Source organism: Sinocyclocheilus anshuiensis, unplaced genomic scaffold, assembly GCF_001515605.1.
Source record: "Sinocyclocheilus anshuiensis isolate Anshui unplaced genomic scaffold, SAMN03320099.WGS_v1.1 scaffold579, whole genome shotgun sequence".
Taxonomy (NCBI): Eukaryota; Metazoa; Chordata; class Actinopteri; order Cypriniformes; family Cyprinidae; genus Sinocyclocheilus; species Sinocyclocheilus anshuiensis.
The window spans coordinates 3,196,744-3,215,610 of NW_015551075.1; the positions used below are offsets into that span (position 1 = coordinate 3,196,744).

At 35.3% G+C, this 18,867-nt stretch overlaps 1 protein-coding gene and 1 pseudogene across 1 annotated transcript in view; both read left to right on the forward strand.

Moving 5' to 3' along the window:
* Positions 1-2,261, forward strand: part of LOC107662329 (synaptic vesicle glycoprotein 2B-like) — a 9,402-nt gene extending 7,141 nt beyond the window's left edge. The window contains exons 8-11 of the mRNA XM_016452314.1: positions 282-415; positions 543-746; positions 838-997; positions 1,926-2,261. Of these exons, the coding sequence (XP_016307800.1) occupies positions 282-415; positions 543-746; positions 838-997; positions 1,926-2,109 (682 nt within the window). The 3' untranslated portion in view covers positions 2,110-2,261. The remainder of the gene's footprint in view (positions 1-281; positions 416-542; positions 747-837; positions 998-1,925) is intronic.
* A 5,979-nt stretch (positions 2,262-8,240) lies between these two features.
* Positions 8,241-9,919, forward strand: LOC107662330 (mesoderm posterior protein 2-like; annotated as a pseudogene).
* Positions 9,920-18,867: the final 8,948 nt, after the last annotated feature.

The following is an 18,867-nucleotide window of genomic DNA, read 5'->3' on the forward strand; positions in this document are numbered from 1 at the left end:
TTAAGTGTCACACGATCCTTCAGAAATCATTCTAATATGCTGATTTGCTGCTCAAGACACATTTTTATTATCATCAATGTTGAAAACAGTTACACGTATTTTTTTCTGGATTATTTGATGAATAGATATCTTTTGTATTATTATAAATATCTTTACTTTCATATCTTGACTATTTGATTGATTTAATGCATGCAAAAAAGTATGAAAACCGACCCCAAACTTTTGAATGGTAATGTTTGTGTATTGGTTGAGCAGTCAATTTTGATGTACTTTACATGCAGGTTTATCAACATAGAAATAAGAAACGTGAAGTTTGAGGAATCACTCTTTGAGAACTGTTATTTTGAGGACATCAGATCAACAGACACCTTCTTTGAGAACTGCACCCTTAAAAACACAGTCTTCTACAATACTGGTATTCAATTCGTACATTTTTTTAATATATTATATATTAACAGTGAGCCCATTATATATTTCAATGGTTATTTTGGGTTTCCTTTGATTACTGTTATTTTACAATGTTTTTGTCACGTTTCTTGCAGACCTGTGGGAAGATTCCAAGTTCATTAACTGTAAGCTGGAAAATACAACATTTCTGCACCCCAAAAAGGGCTGTCATCTAAATATCCAAGAGGAAAATGACACCCTGATCTATCTGGTCAGCTTCCTGGGCAGTTTGTCTGTATTACCGGGCAACATCATAGCAGGCCTATTAATGGATAAAATAGGACGACTTAAAATTATAGGTGAGTGGTTACACAAAACTGTTATGGATTTGTCAATACCTTTCAATGGGTTTATAGTATCTAAATGAATTGTGTGTGTGTTTGTTTGCAGGGGGGTCCATGTTAGGCTCGGCTGGCTGCACATTCTTCGTGCTCCTGTGCTTCAGTCAGTGGGCTGTCGTCCTCTTCCACTGCCTCTTCTTCGCAGCCAGTGCTGCAGCTTGGAACGGCATTGAGGTCGTCACAGTGGAGCTCTATCCAACCTCGAAAAGGTACAAAAGATCTGTCACCAAAAGACATCTCTAATACTTCAAATTCATACAAGACAGATGAGAAAACATTTGAAAGCATTTGTTGAACTACACTACAATTTAAAAGATTTTTTTAATGTTTTGAATGAAGCCTCTTATGTTCAACAAGGCTGCATTTTTTTTTATCAAAAATATAGTCAAAACAGTAATATTGTGAAATATTATTGCAATAATACAAAAAAAAAAATCTAATTAAATATATTTTAAAATGTAATTTATTCCTGTGATGCAAAGCTGAAATTTCAGCCTTCAGCGTCACATGATGCTTCAGAAATCATTCTAAGATGCTTGATGTTTTGATGATTTGGAGCTCAAAAACCATTTCTTAATTATATCAATATTGAAAAAAGTGATGGTTAATATTTTTATGAAAACTGATGTATTTTTTTTTAGGATTCTGATCTGAAAAACTTCAAAAGAACAGCATTTATTAGAAACATTTATTAGAATGAAGAATAAATCATATTTATTTGATTTATTTATGAAATTGAGGCTGTAAGAGACAGAAGGATGTTCAATATGTTTTGTTAATCTATTTACCGTTTGTTATTTTTTATTATTACTATTATTATTATTATTATTATTTATTTAGTTAATTCTTTAATTCTCTTTTGTTTAATATTTTGTGAAGTGAACAGTCCATTTAATATATTGTACAGTCTATAAGTTCATTAAATAATTTTCACATCTACTTTCCAAACGTTTTTTCACTATGATCTGAACAATCCAGGTAGATAACAGTGCAACGTATTAAACAACCTGAACCTCTATGCCCCATAAACACATTTACATCAAAGTAAACATGATGTTGACTCTGAATAAAGCTATGAAGTATGTATGCTACTCTTCTTCCACACTGTGCTCACTCATCCATGGTTTGTGTCCTCAGAGCCACAGCTTTCGGTGTGCTGAATGGCACATGTAAACTGGCAGCTATCATTAGCACTTTCATCTTTGGCAAGTTTATCGGCATCACCAAGATCATCCCCATCATCCTGTCCTTCTCAGCGCTAGTGTGCGGAGGACTGCTAGCGTTTAAGTTGCGTGAGACACGAGAGGTCATTCTTCAGTGAAAAAGCCAAACTCCTCAAGGCCTCAGCGTTGGGTCCAGCTGGACACTGGATGACCACATGTTGGACTGCAGAACACTGCCAGCTAAAGGGCTGAATCATGTCAAGCTGATATGGTGTCATGTTAGAACCATTGTACCGTAGTATTACTTTCATAGTATTACTTCTAATATTTTGAAATATTCATATAATTTAATATAATGTTTTTCTATTTGAATATATTTTAAAATGCTGAAAAAGCTGAAATTTCAGTCTTCAGCGTCACATGATGCTTCAGAAATCATTCTAAGATGCTTGATGTTTTGATGATTTGGAGCTCAAAAACCATTTCTTAATTATATCAATATTGAAAAAAGTGATGGTTAATATTTTTATGAAAACTGATGTATTTTTTTTTAGGATTCTGATCTGAAAAACTTCAAAAGAACAGCATTTATTAGAAACATTTATTAGAATGAAGAATAAATCATATTTATTTGATTTATTTATGAAATTGAGGCTGTAAGAGACAGAAGGATGTTCAATATGTTTTGTTAATCTATTTACCGTTTGTTATTTTTTATTATTACTATTATTATTATTATTATTATTTATTTAGTTAATTCTTTAATTCTCTTTTGTTTAATATTTTGTGAAGTGAACAGTCCATTTAATATATTGTACAGTCTATAAGTTCATTAAATAATTTTCACATCTACTTTCCAAACGTTTTTTCACTATGATCTGAACAATCCAGGTAGATAACAGTGCAACGTATTAAACAACCTGAACCTCTATGCCCCATAAACACATTTACATCAAAGTAAACATGATGTTGACTCTGAATAAAGCTATGAAGTATGTATGCTACTCTTCTTCCACACTGTGCTCACTCATCCATGGTTTGTGTCCTCAGAGCCACAGCTTTCGGTGTGCTGAATGGCACATGTAAACTGGCAGCTATCATTAGCACTTTCATCTTTGGCAAGTTTATCGGCATCACCAAGATCATCCCCATCATCCTGTCCTTCTCAGCGCTAGTGTGCGGAGGACTGCTAGCGTTTAAGTTGCGTGAGACACGAGAGGTCATTCTTCAGTGAAAAAGCCAAACTCCTCAAGGCCTCAGCGTTGGGTCCAGCTGGACACTGGATGACCACATGTTGGACTGCAGAACACTGCCAGCTAAAGGGCTGAATCATGTCAAGCTGATATGGTGTCATGTTAGAACCATTGTACCGTAGTATTACTTTCATAGTATTACTTCTTTTAAACTAAAGTTGTAGAGCATATGTTTGTTTAAAGTGTTCACAGTGGCTATATTTTGAGTAAGGAATCCAAAATGTGGAAATATATGTGACCCTGGACCACAAAACCAGTCATAAGGGTCAATTTTTCGAAATTGAGATTCATACATCATCTGAAAGCTGAATAAATAAGCTTTCCATTGATGTATGGTGGAAATTAAGTTTTGATATATTTACAGTAGGAAATTTACATAATATCTTCATGGAACATGATCTTTACTTAATATCCTAATGATTTTTGGCATAAAAGAAAAATCTATTTTGACCCATACAATGTATTTTTGGCTATTGCTACAAATATACCCCAGCGACTTAAGACTGGTTTAGTGCTCAAGGTTCACATATTATAAAAAAATGATTTAGAGGTGAGTACTGATATCAAATTCCCTTTTTATATTGAAACACATAGTAACTTTGTAAGTTCAATCTTTAAATGACATCTCTGCTTTTCATCAGCTTTTCGTTATCTGCTAGTTTTTGTTGTGTTGTATTTGTTAATATTGTGGTATATATTGATTTCACATTAGATAATTATATTTTCACTGTGTTTTAACTCTTATGTTCTCGGATTCCCATCTTTTTAACTATTGTTTGTCATGCCTTTTAATTAGAAAATGATCATACTACATCAGAATGACATTGTTTGTATAAAGATAGACATTTTTAAATTTGACTTATGTGAAGTGTGTATAATGCTCATTTCCTGTGAGAAAATATGTAGATTATGTGATTTAGATTTTATTTTTCTGTTTTAAACGTGTGAATAGTAATTATGAAGGAATGGCTCAAAAAATAATAGTTGTACGTCTTTCTTTTTTCCACTTTTGACCACAAAAAAAGTTATTCAAATGTATTTTATTTTATTAGGTCAACACTGATTAAAAGCTACAGAAAGGCCTCCATAGTAAGTCTTAATAGCTTTGTCAAATCTAAAATCTAAAATCTATTCTTTTTATATTTTATGTTCAAAAATTTAAACAAGAAAGGATCAAATTATGTTTTTTGTTTGTTCTGGTTTGTGATGGTATAAAAATAAAATATAAAACATTATCATTTTACTTTTGATTGTCAGTGATTCGTGCTCTTTCTCAGCACAATATAAAGAAAATGAGAAAACCACAGTATGTTGGTTTTAGATTAAGTTCCCATGCTTTCCTGAGTATGTGCACATGGAAAGGCACTTGTAAAAACAAGGTCAGGGCTCACGTGTGACTCAGTCACACCTCTTGTGATGGTCACTTATTTGTGCAAAGGTGTGAAACAAAAATCTAGATAATTCTTTTACCAGATTTACTAGATTATAAATTGCTGTGCCTTTTTTTAAAAGCTAAATATGCTACTCTTCTAAAAAAAATATATATATATATATATATATATATACACACACACACACATATATATATATATATATATATATATTTATTGTTTTATGGGAGTTTGCTTGTGCAATAACAGTTTTATTCTTGCACAATGTGCTTCTTGGTTTAAATCTACTCTGTCGCTTGTCACGTTTCATACCAAGGGTGTGAAAGGCCTCGCTTTGCTAGGTCTTGCCAGACCACAGTGAAATATTTATATACCAAGTAAAAAAGTAACTAAAGTCAAAGCAGGTAACATGCAATTTACCAAATGTACAAATGCATTCATGTATGTTTCCACTGCAAAAATAAGCATGAGGAACTGATATTTTAGTTGAGTTTCTGTGGGAGTTTGATGGAAAGACACACACAGGTGCCAGCTTCACTCATTCGTCTGCAGTAGGCCTACGGAGGTGCCAAATCTAGCACGCTGCTCATTCACTCTCTCACTACAGAAAGACAGAGAGGGCAGCCTGGAGGTCACAGAGCTCAGAGAATCCATTCTCAAGAAATGAATCTGGAACATTTTCATGGTTACCTGGTTAGATTATATCTGTGAGCGCAAACTAGTCTAAACTATTGTGATAGGCCTACAAACAAATGCTAATTTGTATTCTTTGAAAGTCTCTGTGGTACTGACATGATAACATGATTGGAAATCACTTTCGTGTAAGTAACACAGGTTATTAGATATGGATAAGGTGGATTTTGTGGGACTGATTTAATTTTCTGGAGTGCTTATGTTTACACACATTCTGGACAGTCCCGTAAAAACAACGTGACGCCATTGTAATTTAGCCTACTATACTCACCAGCTCGTTCATCGCGAAGCTTGCGGATTATTGCAACTTTTGCAGCTCTCTGGTCATTTGTTAGTTTGTTTTTATTAAGATTTTATTGTTATTTTCCTTTCGAGGATTTATTATTATTTTTTTTGGTCTGTACACACTTTCTTCTTCTGCGTCCACATTCAAACAGTCGTGCGACAACAAACGTCATCGCTACGTCACACATTCTACTTGGCCTCGGCAACAACTCTATCAAATTTTCCAACATTCCTGCTCCGAATTGCGGTCAAGAGACTCTCCAGCAATTTGAAGGCATTTTCCGGAATCAAAATCCAGATTGAAGATAAGGTGACATTTAAAGTGCTCCTATTATGAATTTTTGAAAATTACCTTTCATGCAGTGTGTACCACAGCTCTAAGTGAATTAAAACATCCTGCAAAGTTTTAAATCTGAAAGTACTCCGTGTATAAAGTTATTGTCTCTCAAAAGAAAGAGTCGACTCTGAATCATTGAAACGAGTCGTTTTTAAAACGAATCCCAAGCCGTTTCATGTTGACGTCAACATGAAACATTAGCATATTGCCCGCCCACTTGTGGTCTTTTCGCGTTGGTCTGAATTAAAATTAAAATTCCTTCTTTGCCACTAGATCCCGCTTTTGGAGCGGTAAAATAGCTGTTTCCCCGGTAACGCTGTACACAAAGCAGCACTGCGCTCACAAACGCTGCTTTATCAGGCATTACAGGCATGATGAAATGAAAATGAGACCAATCGGACCAATCACCGCAGATTAGCGTCAGGCAAAGGAGGGGTTTGGAAAAATTAATCATTGAGCGAATCGTTTGGGAGTCATTGAGCAAGTAAGGTAAAAAATAAATGCATATTATAAGACAATGAAAGTGTTTTTTGCCATTGCATGCATGTCAACCTGATGTTGGGGACTCCCAAAACCAAAATATGAACCTTTCATTATCCATAATAGGGGCACTTTAAATAAACAATCACCCAGAACAATATAGAAACCACATAGCAGGCCGCTAACAAGCACACCTGCAATTCACTTTTACTTCTACTTCTAAACTGATACGTTGTGGAATGCATAAGAAGAACTGTTTCTTAAACAGCCGGTCGCTTAAAAACATTTTCAATGGTAAAAACTTTTCAATGGTACTCTGTACATTATACATTTAATATATTAGGCCTATATATTAATATTTTTCCATTTAATAAAATTAGATAAACTATGTCAATATAATTTTTCACATTTTTTTTTATATTTCTAACTATACACTGATCAATCAATCAGATACAATTCGTTTTTTGTAATGTGCTCATTATCACGTCTGAATGAGACCTACTTCACTGACCACTGTGACTATATCGACCACAAAACTGCAAAACTGGTCACCAGTCTGTGTGAATGTCACACCTCAAGTGCAATCTGCTAATGGGGTTTATTAAGCATCATTAAACATCATTAAGGTCAATTATGCTGCTTAGGTCTTTGAAATACAACCCCATTCAGACAACTAGCAGTTTTGAATTATTGAGCTAAATATATTGTAAGTACTGTATAATTTGCTGTAGGCTGCTCCCACTGATAGTGGGAATCATCAAATGATCAAGATTAACTGTTTTACCTTACTAGTTTAACCTAAAACTAAAAGATATAAATGTACTATTGAAACACGGTTATTTGATATTTATTTGATATATGTTATAAGATTTAGGGTCAAGATTTTTTTTTTATATGTAGTTAAAAGAAGTCTCTTATGTTCACCAATGCAGCATTTATTTGAATAAAAATACAGTAAAAACAGTAATGATGTAAACTATTATTACAAGTTAAAATAACGGTTTTCTATTTTAATATATTTTAAAATGTAATTTATTTCTGTGATACAAAGCTGAATTCTCAACAGCCATTAATCCAGTCTTCAGTGATCCTTGAGAAGTTATTCTAATAAAATGATTTGCTGCTCAAGAAACATTTCCTATTATTATAAAAGTTGAAAACAATTGTGTTGCTTAATATTTTTGTGGAAACCATGATGCATTTTAAAATGTAATTTATTTCTGTGATACAAAGCTGAATTTTCAACAGCCATTAATCCAGTCTTCAGTGATCCTTGAGAAATTATTCTAATAAACTGATTTGCTGCTCAAGAAACATTTCCTATTATTATAAAAGTTGAAAACAATTGTGTTGCTTAATATTTTTGTGGAAACCATGATGCATTTTTTTTTAATGGAAAGTTCAGAACAGCATTTGTTTTTAACTATATTGCAACATTATAAATATCTTTACTGTCACCTTTGAATTATTTAATGCATTCTTGCTGAATTAAAGTATTTCTTTCAAATTTCTTTTAAAAATTCCTCCTTTTTGAGAATTATCAGAGGTGAGTTTCTTAGATAAATTAAAATCAATTAAACAGAACCCATACATTGTTTGGTCAGTTGCACAAGATGAGTTGTCTGGGAGAGTAGCTGCACTAGTTTGTTGTTTTGAAGAGGAGTCAAAATTCACACCTCTGCTCCTGTGGCCTCTCTGAGTCTTTCCCAGACAGATCCAGGCCGAGTCCTGGGGTCTGAGAGATAGCGATGTCTACCGCAAGCCTGCAGAGGTGTCACCTCGCACCTCTGAGTCCAACATATAAACCTTCAGCCCTCCGTCCAGCCTTCATTCACCCTCAGAGTCACAATATGGAAAGCTCAAGCCACAGCCAGCAGAACCAGTGGAGCTGCTCGAGCTCAGAGCTCAGAGTTTTACAGCGTTTCCTCTCCAGACACCGTTTCACCGACTCCATCCATGGACCGGGGCTTCTCCCCATCCCACCAGGCCCAGCCTGCATGCTCAAAATCAGTCAAACCTGCAAGTGTCGTCAAGAGGAAACGCCGATTAAGGCTGAAGAACCCGAGCTAGCAACGGCAGAACGCTAGTGAGAAGGAGAAGTTGAGGATGAGGGATCTGACCAAATCTCTCCACCATCTCAGGACATACCTGCCTCCATCTGTAGCTCCCGTAGGCCAAACCCTGACCAAGATCGAGATGCTCCGGCTCACCATACGCTACATCTCGTTTCTGTCTGCTCAGCTGGGTCTCAGTGAAGAAGAGCAGAAACACAGGAGGAACATGAACTCCAGCAGCTGCTCATATTCTCCAGAAATCGTTGGTTATTTTCAGTGCAGGACTATGGCTGGAGATTGGGTTGAGCAAGAACAGGGTTATGGGCATTATGATGGACAGTATGAGGGTTGCTCTGCTCATACAGGGCAATGTGATGAGATCAGCATAGATCAGTATGGTGGTTCCTCACAGCAGCATTCAACAGAGCAAAACTTCTCTGCAAATATAGACGGCTTCCTCCAGTCACAACAGTGTGCTCAAACAACACAGACATACCAGGTATGTAAATAATACTTATTTTTTTATGGATGATAAAATAACTATATATTTTTTAAATAATTTATTGTAGTATAATGTAATTTTTCTTTATTTAAATATAATGTATAATATATTTTATATATTTTATTTTATTATATAATTATACTTTTAAATATATTGTATGTATATAGAAATATTATATAATATATAAATAGTGCAGAAGCAGTAAAATAATCATGAGTCAAAAATAAATAAATAATTGGCAGACCCCTTGAAGTACCGCCACTAGGTGTCGCAAAACACCAGGTTGAAGTTTTGTTTTGTTTTTTCTTTTTCTTTTTTTTCTATTTTCACTTTTTCAACACTTTAAATAACCTAAACCTTCAGGAAAATAAATAAATAAATGTAACACCAGAAAAATAAATAAAGGAAATATAAATAGTGCAGAAGCAGTAAAATAATCATGAGTCAAAAAAAAATAAATAATTGGCAGACCCCTTGCAGTACCGCCACTAGGTGTCGCAAAACACCAGGTTGAAGTTGTGTTTTGTTTTTTCTTTTTCTTTTTTTTCTATTTTCACTTTTTCAACACTTTAAATAACCTAAACCTTCAGGAAAATAAATAAATAAATGTAACACCAGAAAAATAAATAAAGGAATAAATAGCTTGATAAAACAAATAAAATGAGTTTTTCATTTGTATCTATCCATGTAACTATCTACATACTGAATATTTATCAAATATATTTGAAAGATATTTATTGCTGACAAAATAATATCTGAATTCAGATAACCTTTTATATATTTGTTTTGAGCATTGAACGCAAGGCATTTTTTCACCACTATCAGTGTCATGCAATTAACAGCTGAAAATGAACAAACCAATCAAGCTAACTTATTTAGATGTATTGTACCCAAACCAATTCTCTATCCTGTATTTTAGGTTTATGGCAGAAACTTTGGCTATCATCTTGTTCCTCAAGCTTACTGGAGCTGACAGCAGAATATGATGCCTACTACTGTATTGTTTACAGTACATGAATGTGGATGTTTGGCTTCCTATCTTGTGGAAGCAATAAATATGAACCAAAGTTAATACTGTTATTCTTAGTTATATATGTTATCCATGTCTGTCCTATGTAAATACAAAAGTATATTTGATATGTATTTATAATAAAACATGTATTATTAAAAATAGTTTGTTTTCTTGTTATTTATTGATATTTACAAATATTACACTGATGTTTCACATGTTGATTACTTACCTTAACATTAAAATTAGCGCATCAGCTTTATTGTAAACTTGCCCTTGTAAGTGGCATGATGAAATGTTCATTTTATAGTGCTCAGTTATTATATGTGTAGAGGGCAATCAGATACATTCATCTAACATGACGCAAATAGAATTTGATCAAAATAAATCACTTGTGGTTTGAGATGCCAACTTTCTACCACCGAGATGTGGGATAAACAAAGAGTGGGATTGTAACTAATCCTTTATTAATTATTAAAAAGGCAGCATCATAAAAAAAAAAATAAAAAAAAAAGTTTGGTATCTGCCACCACAGATACATTTTGGCAAAGTTATGACACTTTTAAAGACTTTTAAGGTAAAATAGAAGCAAATGGTAGTTGGCTTATTTGCTTCATGGGCTGTAACAATTTATAAATTATGTGCATAGATGAAGTTAAAATCTAAGCTTAACTTTGTTCAACATGCATACAGTTTTTGAAATATGCTATATTTCAGGTTCTTTTTTCTGGAGCAGAACTAAGCCTTTTAGGCCTATCCGACTCAAATCAGTAATCTGCTGCTCAGTTGAACTTTTACACTGAATTAGTAATAATAATATTACTGTTTATTTGAAATATTCTGTTGAATCAAAAAAATCAAAAGCAAAGTAAAATGGCATGGACAAAAATAATGGGAACCTTAACCTAATATTTTGTTGCACAGCCTTTAGAGGCAATTTCTTGATAGCTCTTAATGAGATTTCTGCACCCGTCGACAGGTAGTTTTTTGAATAAGCACTTTTTTAACTGTCCTCTTAGGTTGTGTTGAAAATGTTCTGTAGGCCACTCATCAAAAACAGAACCTCTGTACATTTGTTTGTTGCAAATTTACAGAAAATGCAATTGAGGTGTTTACACTGGCTTGCTAGGGTAATATTGTTGTCAACTGACAACAAAGTTTCCCATTTTAATTATCATAACTGCACAAGATTTATAGTTAATAAAATCTTTTTTAAAAATTACATTAATTATACTATGATTTCCTTCACTAAAAAAGATATTGAGTAAGAGAGCATTGAACGCAAGGCATTTTTTCACCACTATCAGTGTCATGCAATTAACAGCTGAAAATGAACAAACCAATCAAGCTAACTTATTTAGATGTATTGTACCCAAACCAATTCTCTATCCTGTATTTTAGGTTTATGGCAGAAACTTTGGCTATCATCTTGTTCCTCAAGCTTACTGGAGCTGACAGCAGAATATGATGCCTACTACTGTATTGTTTACAGTACATGAATGTGGATGTTTGGCTTCCTATCTTGTGGAAGCAATAAATATGAACCAAAGTTAATACTGTTATTCTTAGTTATATATGTTATCCATGTCTGTCCTATGTAAATACAAAAGTATATTTGATATGTATTTATAATAAAACATGTATTATTAAAAATAGTTTGTTTTCTTGTTATTTATTGATATTTACAAATATTACACTGATGTTTCACATGTTGATTACTTACCTTAACATTAAAATTAGCGCATCAGCTTTATTGTAAACTTGCCCTTGTAAGTGGCATGATGAAATGTTCATTTTATAGTGCTCAGTTATTATATGTGTAGAGGGCAATCAGATACATTCATCTAACATGACGCAAATAGAATTTGATCAAAATAAATCACTTGTGGTTTGAGATGCCAACTTTCTACCACCGAGATGTGGGATAAACAAAGAGTGGGATTGTAACTAATCCTTTATTAATTATTAAAAAGGCAGCATCATAAAAAAAAAAATAAAAAAAAAAGTTTGGTATCTGCCACCACAGATACATTTTGGCAAAGTTATGACACTTTTAAAGACTTTTAAGGTAAAATAGAAGCAAATGGTAGTTGGCTTATTTGCTTCATGGGCTGTAACAATTTATAAATTATGTGCATAGATGAAGTTAAAATCTAAGCTTAACTTTGTTCAACATGCATACAGTTTTTGAAATATGCTATATTTCAGGTTCTTTTTTCTGGAGCAGAACTAAGCCTTTTAGGCCTATCCGACTCAAATCAGTAATCTGCTGCTCAGTTGAACTTTTACACTGAATTAGTAATAATAATATTACTGTTTATTTGAAATATTCTGTTGAATCAAAAAAATCAAAAGCAAAGTAAAATGGCATGGACAAAAATAATGGGACCCTTAACCTAATATTTTGTTGCACAGCCTTTAGAGGCAATTTCTGGATAGCTCTTAATGAGATTTCTGCACCCGTCGACAGGTAGTTTTTTGAATAAGCACTTTTTTAACTGTCCTCTTAGGTTGTGTTGAAAATGTTCTGTAGGCCACTCATCAAAAACAGAACCTCTGTACATTTGTTTGTTGCAAATTTACAGAAAATGCAATTGAGGTGTTTACACTGGCTTGCTAGGGTAATATTGTTGTCAACTGACAACAAAGTTTCCCATTTTAATTATCATAACTGCACAAGATTTATAGTTAATAAAATCTTTTTTAAAAATTACATTAATTATACTATGATTTCCTTCACTAAAAAAGATATTGAGTAAGATGGTGTAAAAGGTGTGTCGATGTGGATTGGTAATCTGGCCTCTTGGTATAAAGGAGAAAAGTGCTGGCCCTCATCACTATCAACGTTGCCCATCCATGATCTACATGGAAAGAGCTGAAACATGCAGCTGGAGCAATTTGCTCATGAAGAGCAGCACAAACAGTTATTCCAAATGGTACAATAATATAACAGGGTATCTGCAGGATTTCTAAAATCAAATTTAAGACTTTTTAAGTATGGTGACGCATTGCTGCCACACACATATTATTTTTTCCACTCAATTATGTCGTAATAACGAGATGTTATATTGTTTTAACGACATCTTTTCTCGTAATAACGAGATGTTTTCTCGTTAAAACTTCGTCCACGGTGAAAGCCGATCCGGCGATCCACAGCACTAAGTTGATGTATTCCCTCAGCGACCATCTGGCGATCCACAGCACTAAGTTGATGTATTCCCTCAGCGACCAGCATGGATCAGCTCCAGGCATGACGAAGCGGATATCGTCCTCTTTTGGAAGACCAAACAAAGTAGTTTCGCTTTCACAATGAAGCACACAGCGCCTTCACGACATGGCGGCAGCGGCAACAATACTACGGTGAGAATAAAAGTTACGCCTTCTTTCTTTGAGTGAACATTTGGGCGGCGTTATGCAAATCTTCCCACATAGTGAGGTAGACATGTGGGTCATCATAAACTAGGTAAGCTGGGACTTGTAATATGTTGAACTTCTAATAAGTTGGTCAATCACACATCCAGAGTTATATCTTACTGCGATGCTATAATACATTTTCTGCAATGGTTGTACTTGTTGTTAGAATGCTTCAAATTGGGTCCAGGCTTGTTTTATGAACATACCCTTATTTGTCAAACTAGTCTTAAGTGATATTGTTCACATTTTTAGAGTTAAAAAGGTTAATGAGCTCTTTCAGAATCTATACTTGTAATAATGCTTAAAATAATTATATTAGGAATTACTACAGCTACAGCTAAATGATAAAACAAACTTAAGAATGTTGTTGGCAGTTTGTGGGAGTCTGGGAAAGCTGTGTGTGTGTGTGTGTGTGTGAGAGAGAGAGAGAGAGAGAGATGCGTGCATGCGTGCGAGAGAGTGATGTGATGAAAAATGTTTTAGATTAAAGATGTGATTTAACTACCAGCATCCTACCTTAGAAACATAACACTACAGCATGTGTTTTTCCCCAACAAACCAGTTGTTCAACAACAACAACAAAAAAGTCATAAGGAAGTTTGTTGTGTTTTGAAGAGAAAGTCAGATTTGGTATAAAATTAAGTCTTTTTTATTGATTAATATGATAGAATCATGCTGAATTTATGAGGTTATGTATTTATACTGTTTCATGTACTCGCTGGGGACCGTATACATATTCAAGAGAAATGTATAAACTCAATTGTTTTAATCAAACTAAAGCTTTTAGTCTGTAATTACAAATATCTTAAAGAGAAAAATCTTTCATACATTCTATTTTCATTTGTCTCAGGACTCTGTTACAGCTGGTTACCGTATATGTATTCAAGAGAAATGTATAAACTCATTTGTTTTAATCAAACTAAAGCTTTTAGTCTGTAATTACAAATACCTTAAAGATAAAAATATTTCATACATTTCATACTACTTTTAACCCCTGCATTAGAGCATCATGGTTTTAGGTTTGAAAAATCTACAAAATTTAAACTTATTTGTTAAAACAAAAGTTACGTCATTGTTTAATCATACTGCTTTTCATCATCTTGTAGAGATACACAGTGTGATGGTAAAAAAAATTATTTGTAAAAGGTTTGTATGAGACATTGTAAAAGTTTTAATTTTTAACTGCAGTGTGCGTGATGGTAAAAAAAATTATTTGTAAAAGGTTTGTATGAGACATTGTAAAAGTTTTAATTTTTAACTGCAGTGTGCGTGTTTGTGTGTGTGTGTGTTTGCATTTGTGTGTATGTTTGGGTTTGCGTTTTGCATGTATGTTCGTGTGTGTGTGTGTGTGTGTGTGTGTGTGTGTGTGTAATACCAAGGGTTCACACAAAACAAGGGGAGTCCGCTTTTAGTTATTATGCCGCCCGCAGTTGGAATCAGCTTCCAGAAGAGATCAGATGTGCTAAAACATTAGTCACATTTAAATGCAGACTCAAAACTCATCTGTTTAGCTGTGCATTTACTGAATGAGCACTGTGCAATGTCCGAACTGATTGCACTATATTTTATGTATAATCATTTTCTATTCTTAACTGTTTTAAATTAGTTTTAAACCTCTTAAATCAATTTTTAAATCATTTTCAAAGTTTTAAATTCCTTGTTTTATTGATGTGATTATTATTTTTTTATTATTATTTCATTTCTTTTATGTAAAGCACTTTGAATTACCATTGTGTATGAAATGTGCTATATAAATAACCTTGCCTTGCCTTGCCTTACCAGCATCCTACCTTAGAAACATAACACTACAGCATGTGTTTTTCCCCAACAAACCAGTTGTTCAAGAACAACAAAAAAAGTCATAAGGAAGTTTGTTGTGTTTTGAAGAGAAAGTCAGATTTGGTATAAAAATTAAGTCTTTTTTATTGATTAATATGATAGAATCATGCTGAATTTATGAGGTTATGTATTTATACTGTCTCATGTACTCGCTGGTTACCGTATACGCATTCAAGAGAAATGTATAAACTCAATTGTTTTAATCAAACTAAAGCTTTTAGTCTGTAATTACAAATATCTTAAAGATAAAAATATTTCATACATTTCATACTACTTTTAACCCCTGCATTAGAGCATCATGGTTTTAGGTTTGAAAAATCTACAAAATTTAAACTTATTTGTTAAAACAAAAGTTACGTCATTGTTTAATCATACTGCTTTTCATCATCTTGTAGAGATACACAGTGTGATGGTAAAAAATTTATTTGTAAAAGGTTTGTATGAGACATTGTAAAAGTTTTAATGTTTAACTGCAGTGTGTGTGTGTGTGTGTGTGTGTGTGTGTTTGTGTGCATTTGCGTGTATGTTTGGGTTTGCGTTTTGCATGTATGTTTGTGTTTGTTTGAGTGTTTGTTTGTATGCTTGTGTTTGTGTGGAGTGTTTGTGTGTGATTGAGTGTTTGTGTTTGTGTGTATGTTTGTGTTTTGCCGCATATTTGTGTTTCTTTGAGTGTTTGTGTGTATGCTTGTGTTTGTGTTGAGTGTTTGTGTGTGATTGAGTGTTTGTGTTTGCGAGTATGTTTGTGTTTGTGCTGAGTGTCTGTGTTTATGTGTGTTTGCATGTATGTTTGTGTTTTTGTACATGTTTGTACTTGTGTTGAGACTTGTATAATCTATGGGTGAATAAAGAAATAGCAAATGTAACTAAAAGAATATAAAATGGATATTAAAATATTTTAATATGAATAATAAAGATAATTTTAACATCAAATATATATATATATATATATATATACACAGCCGTAGTTTAAAGATAGTCTATTAGTTTTTTTTTTTGTTTTTTTTTTAGTAGATGTGATTTTGAGCGGTGATGGAGAACCATAACTCTTCCGCACTGAAAGTCTATGAAAATACCTTAGGAATGTGTAGATTACAACTGTGACAGAAGACAATATTTATATCGTCACGGATAGATCCGCAACATGTCTACAAACACCTAGTACTACTGTTATTTAAACAAAACATAACATAATGGTTTGTTCGAACTTCGTGAGAACATCTGTTTAAACAAATAAAAAAATTGGATGAATAAAGGTTAATTAATATTTAAAATAGATGTGATATTAGCTAAAAGCATTTTAAACCCCGTTTGAGGTAGGGTTCACGTTGCTCAAAATGAACTATTGCTCCGCATTAAGCTTTTCCAGCTTAAACTAAACACAATTTTGGGAAACATCTCATTTGAAGAATAGTCATTCCTGCACTAGGAGGAAATCTTTGTCCTGGGAAAAATGTAAGAGGAATTTTATTTATTTATTTATTGTTTTATCCCCAATTTATTATTAGGCATGTTACATATTTTATTTAAATTATTTTATACAACCGTCATATTATATGTGCAAGCACAAACACACATATATTGTGATATGTTCTCATGATCTGATAGAATTGTCTACTTATTCTGTTATTGACCTTAAAACCAATATCTTTTTCACATCACCATACAGTGAGAGAGAGCGCAAAAATCCCCTGCCTTAGAATACAACCGGACACGCGAACCCCAGATGGGGCCAAACCCCCGGATGTGGGAACGGACCATTAAAAAGTTCAAAAACATTTCCTTAGGTCTTCATTCATCACCTGCCATCCTCTGAAACGGTCAAACATCTGAACAAATATATTAATTCCTCGCCTGAGGATCCTGGAAATAGTGCAGAGAGTATAGAGGAGAGTGAAAACTCAAAACGCGCCCATACGGCACAAAAACACATAAGACATACCCACGCCGAAAGAAGACAAAGACAGGAATATATAGGAAGTGGGAACGAGTACCAGGTGCGGGCTAATAGAGCGCGCAGCCCCGCGAGTGAGTGCTGATTGCTCCACCATGTGTGTATGAAACTGACAGAATCACAACAACCACCACATGCAAATGACAACGACAGCGCACAGGTGAGAGGCAGAAAGGAGTCGGAGAAGGTACCGGTACTGACAATTCCGACTTTGCTATGACAATCTGCCGCTTCTGAATCAGCGACTGTAAGTATGTTTTGTTATTAGTTTAAGTATTTGCTATTGACTGTTCAAATGTGGAGTCCTCGATGAGTCTAGGAGGCGGAGGGGCCGAGGTCTGGGGTTGGAAGGGGGAGCGAATGATGGGCTTGATTCTGGATACATGAAACACGGGGTGAACTCTCTTAAGCATGGGGGGTAACTTGAGTCGAACAGTCACCGGGTTAAGCACTTTAGTCACGATGTACGGTCTAATGAATTTAGGTCCCAGTTTACGTGCGGGCAGTTTAAGAGGAATGTTCAGGATAGACAACCAGACCTTCTGACCGCAAACGTAAAGTGGGGGCTTAGAGCGGTGATGGTCCGCCGACACCTTCCTTTCGCCAGTCCGGATAAGGGCTTGTCTGGCGAGCCTCCATGTCCGGAGGCATCTCCGAATAAACGCATGCGCGGATGGAACAATGGTCTCCCTCGCTGAAGGTAATTTGGGGAGGGGAATGAAATGAACCGTCTTCGAGAACCTGTTTACCACCGTGAGGACTACAGTGTTACCATCAGACGGGGGTAGGCCTGTGACAAAGTCCATAGCAATGTGGGACCAGGGTCTCGAAGCAGGCCAACACGAACTCGCGAGCGTCCCGCGCCACCGACAGCCACCAAAACCGTTGCTTAATCAGCGAAATAGTACGAGCAGCTCCCGGGTGGCAAGCTAGTCCAGAAGAATGGCCCCACTGAAGGATGCTGGTTCGAACCGACCTGGGCACAAACAACAGACCCTCTGGGCATCCGGCGGGGATGGTGACGCCGTCTAGCGCCTCGCGGACTCTGGATTCCACCTCCCAGGTGACCGCCGCAACCACTCGGCTGGGTGGCACGATGGGCGCCGGAGAGGTGGACTCAGAGTCAGCTTCAAAAAGCCGCGAGAGCGCGTCGGGTTTACCGTTCTTACTCCCTGGGCGATAGGAGATGCTAAAGTTAAAACGCCCGAAGAATAGAGCCCAGCGGGCCTGTCGAGAATTTAGTCTTTTGGCGGAACGGATGTACTCAAGGTTCTTATGGTCGGTCCAAACCAAAAAAGGAACCCCCGCACCCTCCAGCCAGTGACCCCACTCCTCCAACGCCAACTTAACGGCCAGTAACTCCTTATTCCCGATATCGTAGTTCCGTTCCGAGGGGGTAAGACGATGAGAGAAAAAGGCGCAAGGGTGTATTTTGTCGTCAGCGGGTGATCTCTGGGACAAAATAGCCCCCACTCCCACCTCTGATGCATCCACCTCCACTACGAATTGGCGAGACGGGTCCGGATTCCTAAGGATAGGGGCTGACACAAAGCGGCCCTTTAATTTCTCAAAGGCCTCCTGAGCCGGTTCAGACCAATTGAAACGCCTTAGCGTGGAGGTGAGATTAGTCAGGGGTAGGGCGATTTGGCTAAACCCTCGAATGAACCGCCTGTAGAAATTGGCAAACCCCAGAAATCGCTGAACGGCT